The sequence below is a fragment of the Macrobrachium rosenbergii genome, chromosome 21, assembly GCF_040412425.1.
Source record: "Macrobrachium rosenbergii isolate ZJJX-2024 chromosome 21, ASM4041242v1, whole genome shotgun sequence".
NCBI classification, from domain to species: Eukaryota; Metazoa; Arthropoda; class Malacostraca; order Decapoda; family Palaemonidae; genus Macrobrachium; species Macrobrachium rosenbergii.
The window spans coordinates 19,958,190-19,968,143 of NC_089761.1; the positions used below are offsets into that span (position 1 = coordinate 19,958,190).

General features: G+C 38.9%; 1 protein-coding gene across 2 annotated transcripts in view; it reads left to right on the forward strand.

The window, feature by feature from the left end:
* Positions 1 to 4,492, forward strand: part of LOC136849767 (mucin-21-like) — a 159,145-nt gene extending 154,653 nt beyond the window's left edge. For both annotated transcript variants that reach the window (XM_067123170.1, XM_067123171.1), the window contains one exon: positions 1,935 to 4,492. In XM_067123170.1, coding sequence (XP_066979271.1) covers positions 1,950 to 4,403 — 2,454 coding nt within the window. In that variant the 5' untranslated portion in view covers positions 1,935 to 1,949 and the 3' untranslated portion in view covers positions 4,404 to 4,492. The remainder of the gene's footprint in view (positions 1 to 1,934) is intronic.
* Positions 4,493 to 9,954: the final 5,462 nt, after the last annotated feature.

A 9,954-nucleotide genomic window follows, 5' to 3' on the forward strand; every position in this document is an offset into this window, starting at 1 on the left:
ATTATCCTTTCAAAAAATTAATTTTAATCTTATAAACGCAAAACGTTACCAGTTTCCCATCTCAGTTTAATGATGATCAAATGCAGAAAATAATGTAAAAAAAAAAAATTTAGTGAATTAACAAATCATACAACAGTCAATAACTATCAAGGATTTCAGGACGCCAGATATTTTGATTCATCATGTACCAAGACGACTGATGACGACGTGACAGCAGGGTATGCCCCCGCCCCCGCCCCCTCTGAAATATATTTTTCTGAATTTCACATTCTTTCCTCTTTTTGACTTTTTTGTTTTCCCTCTCCATCTTGTCTGACGATTGGCAATTAAGTGGCAATGCGTTTGAGGGCAATGCATTCGTAAATGCGCTCTACTCGGTATCTTATAGGTAATGTTCTCTTACTTCAGAAGCAGGTAACTATTTATTCATTGTGACATTTAACTTTCCCATCTGCAAGGTATTTATTACTATTAATCATGCATCACTCAGTGTAATCTAAACATTAGATATAATTAAGAGTATTTTCCATACGGGATTAAAAAAAATATATTAAATTTTTGCGCATAAGGAGAAATAGGACCAAGTACGTAAGAAGCGTTTTACTCCTTTTGTAATCTGTGCGGTTATCCGGTGAATCTACTTGTGAACGGTTTTTATTTAAATGCCCAAAAATCCAGTTGTTTTCCACCCTATTTTATTTTGAGTTAAAAGCCAAATTTACTGATATTAAAAAGGAGGAATTTCTCCGAAGACTCAACCAGAAGAGACCTTGGAGAATGGCTTGTTGGATTCCTAAAATGCTCACGATGCTTTCTCTGTCAATCACGTGGTCTTCACACAGCTGTTTGGCAAGAATCATTTGTTTATATCCTTACCCAGTATACGTTAATGTCTGCCAAACTTGGGTTAAATTTGAATTTATAAGTGGGATTGCGTACAGGAGTCAGGTCTAAGTCCTCTCTGCCAGAGTGCAAAATCACTGCATAAAATTAAATCTCCCTTCAGCTTTGTTTGAATTTTTTCTTAGCGTCTGTTTTTTTCAAGAATTTGTGGTATTTTTGCATTCGTTGAGGTTAGCCTCTGCTTTCCATGAATTTCCTCTTCGCTCTTTTAATCAGTATTGTTTTCATTCATACCGTAATGCTAAGAAATCTTCATTTCAGCTTTCTTAACTTATGACTAATGTCAAAGCATTTTTGTGGGTCAAACCGAAAGGCCATTGTCTTGAATAAATGGGAATTTCATACAAGAATGTAAAAATAAAAGAGAAACAGTTTTAAGTGAAGACAGGACTAATATAATAGATAAGGAAAGGAAGGAGGAACAAGTAAGTGAATAAATAAGAAAGTGATTGATGATAATGAATTAATGCTGACGTTAATTACTTCCTACATGAATTCGATGACAGTGAGTGATTGATGGACAGAAAATTAATAATTTTATTTGCTGTCCTCCTTCCGTTACATGAACTACGCGGCACCTGTCTCCATGTTTATCAATAATCTATTCTACGAAACCTCTTCTTATTGCCTCTTTCATAGTCACTAGACTTACTGGCCCTAAACTCAGAGTTAGGCACTGAGTGGCCAATTAAAGGAGCAAATGGGTCTGTCCTATATTTTGCTCCACTCCGTCCTTCATTTTGTTTTCCCCCTTGTCAGTCATGGCCTCTTTCATTCTTGTCTGGGTGACTTGTGCTTTTCCTCACTTTTGCAAAACTGTTATTTTTCTTACGGCAGGAAAATGCCTCGTAATTCGGATTAGTCTTGGGCGATGGGCATCACGTGTCTATCTCCATCTGTTATTATTACCCATCTGTTTATCTATATATTTTCATTCAAGAATTCTAGAATACTCAGTAATTAAAAAGCACAAAAATGATATGAAAATAATTCGTAAGCACTAATTTCATATTCCCATTTGTTGACTCCAGAATCGACAACGCACCATGAACATCCTCGTCTGCCTGTCAGCACTCATCGCCTCTGCAGTTGGCCGCTACGCCTACAGATTCTCAGATGGGTACCTGGACATTCTAGGGGGCGAACCCAACCGAGTTTTTGACTGCACGGGACGCCCCTACGGTTACTACGCTGACGTTGCCACCGGTTGCCAGGTCTTCCACATCTGCCTGCCAATACCCAACGCAGCTGGGGACGTCGTCGACATGGCGCAGTACTCCTTCTTCTGCGGGAACCAGACGGTCTTCAGTCAAGATTCCCTCACTTGTGCTCACCCTCAGTTTGCCTTTCCCTGCGAGGAATCGGAGCTTCTCTTTGACATCTCCAACGCCGATTTTGGTGTCATCCCTGATAAGGACAGAAACAGCGGCGATTTTGGCAGGAGGACGCCAAGTACTGGAACCACCAACGACAATTTCGGCAGAAGTGTAGCAGTTGCTGGAACTGCTAGCAGCGATTTAAGAAGTGGAACAACTAATGATGGAACTGCCACCAGCGAGAATAGGACAGCCTTTAGTGTTGGAGCTGCTAGCAGTGATTTAAGCAGTGAGGCACCTAATGCTGGAAGTGTCAACAGCGAGAGCAGGACAACCTTTAGTGCCGCAACTGCTGGCAGTGATTTAAGCAGTGGGGCACTTAGTACTGGAACTGGAAGCAGCAATTTAAGCAGTGGGACTCCTACTCCTGGAACTGCTAGCAACAGTTTAATCAGTGGGACACCAAATGCTGGAACTGCTCGCAACAATTTGATCAGTGGGACACCTAATGCTGGAACTGCTAGCAGCAATTTAATCAGTGGGAAACCTAATGCTGGAACTGCTACAAGCAATTTAATCAGAGGGACACCAAATGGTAGAACTGGTAGCAGCAATTTAACAAGTGGCACACCTAATTCTGGAACTGCTAGCAACAATTTAAACAGTGTGACACCTAATGTTGGAACTGCTAGAAGCAATTTAATCAGCGGGACACCTAATGCCGGAACTATTAGCATCGATTCAGTCAGTGGGACACCTAATACTGGAACTACTAGAGGCAGTTCAATCAGTAGAACATCTAATGCTGGAACTGCTAGCAGCGATTTAGTCAGTGGAACACCTAGTTATGGAACTGCCAGCAGCGAGAGCAGGACAACCTTAAGTGCTGGAACTGCTAGCAGCAATTTAATCAGAGGGATACTTAATGCTGGAAGTGCTGGCAGCAATTTAATCAGCAGGACACCTAGTGCTGGTTTTGCTGACAGCCAGAGCGGGGCAACCTTTAGTGCTGGAACTGCTGGTAGCAATTTAAGCAGTGGTACATCTAGTGCTGAAAGTGCTGGCAGCAATTTAAGCAGTGCTACACCTGGTTATGGAACTGCTGGCAGCCACAGTAGGACAACCTTTATTGCTGGAACTACTAGTAGCAATTTAAGCAGTGGTACATCTAGTGCCGGCAGCAATTTAAGCAGTGGCACACCTGGTTATGGAACTACTAGCAGCCAGAGTAGGGCAACCTTTAGTGCTGGAACTGCTGGTAGCAATTTAAGCAGTGGTACACCTAGTGCTGGAAGTGCTGGCAACAATTTAAGCAGTGGTACACCTGGTTATGGAACTGCTAGCAGCCAGAGTAGGGCAGCCTTTAGTGCTGGAACTGCTGGTAGCAATTTAAGCAGTGGTACACCTAGTGCTGGAAGTAATTTAATCAGCAGGATAGCAAGTGCTGGAACTGCTAGCAGCCAGAGTAGAGCTACCTTTACTGCTGGAACTGCTGGTAGTAATTTAAGCCGTAGTACGTCTAGTGCTGGAAGTGCTGGCAGCATTTCAAGCAGTGGTACACCTAGTTACGGAACTGTTAACAGCGAGGGAAGGGCAACCTTTAGTGCTGGAACTACTGGCAGCAATTTAAGCAGTGCTACACCTAGTTATGGAACAGCTAGCAGTGAGGATAAAGCAACCTTTAGTGCTGAAAGTGCTAGCAGCAATTTAAACAGTGGCACACCTAGAGCTGAAACTGCTAGCAGTGGGTTCGGTAGGAAAACGCCTATTCCAGGAACTGCTAGCAGCGAAAGCACCAGAGCCTTTAGTGCTGGAACAGCTAGCAGTGAGTTCGGTAGGAAAACGCCTATTCCGGGAACTGCTAGCAGCGAAAGCACGAGAGCCTTTAGTGCTGAAGCAGCTAGCAGTGGTGTAAGCAGGGGGACACATGATGGTGATACTCCAAACAAAGAGGTTGGCAGGACTTTGGCCGCAGATGACACTAAAGCTGGTACTGTTGTCATTTTAGCTGCTGAAGGTGTTAATCAGGATCTTAAGGAGGAAAGCAGCGCTCATCTGTCAGATCTTAGCAGGCATGCCAGCAACGGTGGCAATACATATCTATCGAATCCAGAAGAACCTGATTTGTATTTACCCGATCCTGAAGCGACTGACGTTAATATAGATATAGTTGAGGATGAATAATAGTTTGCCAAAACGTTTCGTTAGTTCGATTGTAAAAAAATTATTGTACATTGTTTCATCTTTCTTCTAAATAAAGATATTAATTAAAAGCTTGTATGATTTACCCCCACGTACTTTTATGCCAGAAACCACGATGTTCTTGCGATGGCATAAACATGCGACAAACCGCACAGCAAAGTGGCTTTGATTAGAACAAAAGATTTTATTCTTCCGGCGCGTAGATATATCATATAATTTTCTTGCAAATAATACATGCAAGTGTCTTTTATCACTGAAATTCAAATTACTTGGCTAAATAATTACCAGGATTCATTAAACAGGTATTCTATGTGTGAATAATGTGAATAGAATACATCACTTTTAAAAGAGAAGAACAATTGGGAATGTCCCTGAGAATGACATTGCACATTGTGTATGGCAACATTACCGTCATTAAAACCAATGCGGTATGTTTGTCCAGTGGATATTTTTTACCTGTTTATGAACCATTCATTATTTTTCATCCAATGTATTTATTTTTTTTATTTATTCCTTCGCTTTTTTTATATAGATTTATTTTAATTCATCCAGATCAAGTTCCATTGAAATGAAGTTGATTTCATCCAAGCCAGGTTGTCAATATTTTTTAGACATTAAAAATTAAATACTCCTTAAACATTGAGCATCCCTTCATCATCCAGATTTGTAAATCGTACTTTTCCTTTTCATCATAAGAACGTCATTATCCACCCGTACGAATGTGCAAATAAGTACTTCCTTTTTCAGTAATACCAGGCCAATGAGCTATTTCATTATCGACAGCTGTTTCCTTTCGTTTTCCGTACTTGCAAGTCACATTTTAGTTTTCATAAATTTTTTGCTTAGCAGAATAGTACTTTGCGATGGATTTACCGATCAGCCTCCTCTCTTAGTAAAACAAACAACATGGAGGTCCACGACGAGGAGCCATTTTGATAAGGGTGGATCTGTGTTTGAGAGGTGAGGGGGGTTAACATGGATTACAGTGACGGTTGACTACCGCCATCAATGAGGTTTTCTTTCTAGGGGAGTTAACGTTGAAATCACCGAATGATTTTAGGAATTTTCCTTGTTACAAATAGGTCTAGGCTCCTCCAATGATTGGTTTCCTACTATAAAACTAAGACTTTCTCCACATTTATTTGTATTTTTCTTTAACAAAAAAATAGACGGGGAAATGAAGGCCAGTAACTGTTACTTTACGTATGACTGTTAACAAATACGACAAATAGACACTGACAACTTTAGATCTATAACGTTTAATTATCGAACAAACGAAATCTATGTGAAAGGTCACAGGTCAAACGTCAAGGTGTTTAAGCTCTCAACCCTTGATCAACAGAGAAGACGAAAACCGAGTGTACATAAGTAAAAGCATCTCTTTAGAAAGCAAACAGACTCTACCTAAAATTAATTCCGAAAATAGCTTCCTCAGTCTTGGGATCCCCGCCCATCCCCTTTGCAGATCTCTGAGAAATACTCATAATCAACTTTGAAGGTAGCCATTACTGCGGTTCGGGATGATTCAGTAACTTTGCTGGTAACGCTCATTTATCTGAAATGACCGTTTGTCTTCCGTGTGCGTCAGTACTCTTTGGAGGTGTGCAAATGAACCCTCAACTCTATACATACATACATACACATATAACACACACACATATATATAATGTATATATATATATATATATATATATATATATATATATATATATATATATATATATATATATATATATATAACGTGTGTTGTACGTGCGTAATGTGTGTGTGAGACATTAGTAAATGAAAGCATCAGATGACCATGATCTGAAACTGCTCTTGCGCAAATGATATATGATGGTGATGATTATATAGTAATTAGGACATCTCAGTTATCTTGTCTTTCCTTCTTCTTCTTCTTCTTCTTCTTCTTCTTCTTCTTCTTCTTCTTCTTCTTCTTCTTCTTCTTCTTCTTCTTATTATTATTATTATTATTATTATTATTATTATTATTATTATTATTATTATTATTATTAGCTAAGCTGTGACCTTAGGCGGAAAACCAGAATGCCACAAGCCCAAAGATACTCTGTACAAGATCAATAAAATACGAAATAAGGATACAACAAATAAAATATGAAACGAGACTTATTTCAGCCTGCAAAAAGAATAAGTACCAGGTTTTAACTTTTGGAGGTCCAACGGCTGAACAACATGACCAATTTACCCCAACAATTCAGACATTTATTTCTCAACAAGTGCTAAGGTCATTAAAAACTATTTTATGAGGCGCTTCTTTTATTGGCAGATAGATCAGATGTATTTTAAATTCCCCAGGCTGATTGCACTTGGAAAGAAACAGCAACAAATTATACAGACTTCAGTACTGAGCAAATTGAAGAGTTACTTGTGACAAAGGGCTCCAGTTTCCTGCAGTTTATGGAAAAGTAGAAACTAATATGGATGAGTCTTGTTTGGAGCCTGATTCCAGAGTCAAAGTCTGAAAAAAGCAAGAAGTTATGGAACTAATCAGGCAAACTTTATTGACAGTTATGACTATAGCTGTTTTATGTCTCTGTATTAATCGTTTTATATAAGATTAAAAATGGTTCCATCTAAGAAACGGCAGTTTTAAGCCAAATATACCATGTTAAAGAACAGACAGTTTATCTGTAAAACTCTTCAACTATTTTTAACTGAGAGAAGAGACGAAAAATCCAAAAACCATCACAAATGGAAAGAAAAAGGCAGCCGACAGATATAACGACGTAAGTGAGCTATAAGCAGACATGGTGAAATATTTTGCGAAATCATTAACCTCTCTGGAAGGTGAGCGAGCAGCTTTGTTGGTCCTCACCGTGAACAAAATATCACGCCGTTGACAACCGAATAAAAATCGAAATTGAAATTTGAATGCAGATTTAACAGCTCACGAGCACTCTCAAGATTTTATCCAAGATTTTATATCTTGATAATAGACTTTCGTCGTTTACGATTACGTTTGAGGATTCATTTATTGCGAATAATACATGTTTGATTACCTTTTATTTTATTTGTATATTTATTTTGTTTTTTTGTTCTCCCTGAAACATCAGTCGGTGAAATTTTGGGTAAGATTCTTTATTTGGAAACTTTTCAAATATAATGGAATTATCTTTGAATTCCTTGAGACTTCAGAATGAGTCTTTTTTTCGACATTACTCAGCATATGTAAATCACATAATTATACTAATTTTTTTTTTTACTTTAAGAGGTAATCATATGCATATTTGGTCATTTTATTGTGCTGCACGTCAGATGTGTATTCATTCATAATACACAGATATTAAAACACATACACACACACACTCTCTCTCTCTCTCTCTCTCTCTCTCTCTCTCTCTCTCTCTCTCTCTCTCTATATATATATATATATATATATATATATATATATATGTATGTATGTATGTATAAATATATACACATACACACATATACAATATATATATATATATATATATATATATATATATATATATATATATATATATATATATATATATATATCACGCTTAGTGAAATGTCTGTTTTGAACAATCAAACGCTCAGGGACGCTTCACCCACATCGTCATCGAATTCATTAAATACACATTAATGTAATGTCCGCTTGTGTGTCTTTCACGGAAATCCTAATCAGTATCCCGAAGGAATTCTGTCCACTTGTTTGTCCGTCTGTCAGTCTTCGCCCTCGGACTCTCCTTAATCAGCCCCTCCTTCGGATTTTGGAATTTCCTTACGGGGAAGGAGGACCTTCCCCGTCAGTCTGGAAAGAATAGAGGCAGTAGGGCGCGGCTCGCTACAGAAGCGGTTCGATGAAGTCCTTTCACTTCCTTTTTAATCTCTGCCTGGCTGAAGTCAAGGGACCGTGAATGTTGCTTGTTAGAGGTTCCTTAAGCACGGTAATTAGCTGTCATTGTTGCCCTTTCAAGAGTAAGTTTTTTATATATAGGTATGGGACTGATTACAGGGAATTCAAATTTGGTGGGACTTTTTTCCCTTTCTCTTTTTCTACCATCCAAGAACTTTCCCTTACTTTTCCTTTGAGGGAGGATATCTAGGATATCTAATCTCTCTCTCTCTCTCTCTCTCTCTCTCTCTCTCTCTCTCTCTCTCTCTCTCTCTCTCATGTGGGTGTGCTTGTGTCGTGTACAAAAATATTTTCCCTCCCAGAGTAAAGAATCTCCATACTAGGGCATCCCCCCCCCCCAATCGATAACCTGCATACCACCACCCCTCTCTCTCTCTCTCTCTCTCTCTCTCTCTCTCTCTCTCTCTCTCTCTCTCTCTCTCTCTCTCTTAATGCGTGTATGTATGTGGGACCAAGTATCCTATACCTTTCCCTCTCATCCTTCTCTAACAGTCCTGGCCTTGTGCACCTTCCATAGGTGGGCAACCATTTCTCCCTTCAGATAACCCCCCGTGGCACTCTTCAAGCAAGCCCCTGGAATACCAATGGCCTTATCCGCACATCTTGGAAGAAGTACAGTTTTACGTTATAGATGTGCCTAATTGCAGGATACCCTGAGGCGACAGGTAAATGACACAATCACTCTACATAGATGACCCATATGTAGGGGTTTGTTGCTAGGTAAAGAAGAGAAAGGGGAGATGGATTACCTGTGAGTTTAATATTAGCTTACATCAGTTCATACATACATACATGCGCACGTACACACATGCATACATATAATCACTCATACATACATACATATATATGGCCACACAACTTCACTTTGTATATTTATTTGTGTGGTTTTTTAGTTATTACATTTTGGCTTTGAAGTACCTACATACATACATACATACATAGCCTCACAACTTCACTGTTACACATAGTTGAGTGGTTATTTGGTTATCACATTTTGGCTTCGAAATACATACATTCATACATAAGTGTGATGAAAGTTCGCTTTGATATGTATGTACGTATCTGGTTTGTGTAAATACTTTCGTACAAGCAAATATACATCCAGACGTGGACATGAAAAGGTCCTAATTATGCATGCGGGTTTGTGTGTGATTTAATTACGTACATGCCTATTAATAAGCTCAAATTTACATGCGTAGGCACATGCTTATTCATAAGCTCAGAAACATTACGTAAAGTGCATCTCTTGTAAGAACGATGCTCGTATGCACGCACACAGAGAACAGTTGCTGTTATCTTTGAAGGTGAAAGGTCTTCAAGAAGAAAATAACTAAATAAAAAATATTGCGATTATTATGATCAAAGCTGAAGAAAACTCACTGAGGCTTGTTTGAGTTTTATGAGTGCAGATATATGCAGAATGAAGGAAGAAGGAATATCTGAGGTTTATTCAGAGATAAGATTTTACAACTGTCGCCGGCGAAGTATGTAAAGACGCTTGGTAGGATGTCTCTTGTCTTTGAAGCAAGCACTCACGCACTCACGCTCGACCACACAAGCACATAATACCGTTTATTGTTATCATAAGCATCATTTCTAATGTCATAAACACACTTACATACGCGGGGAAGAAGAAGGAGAGAGAGA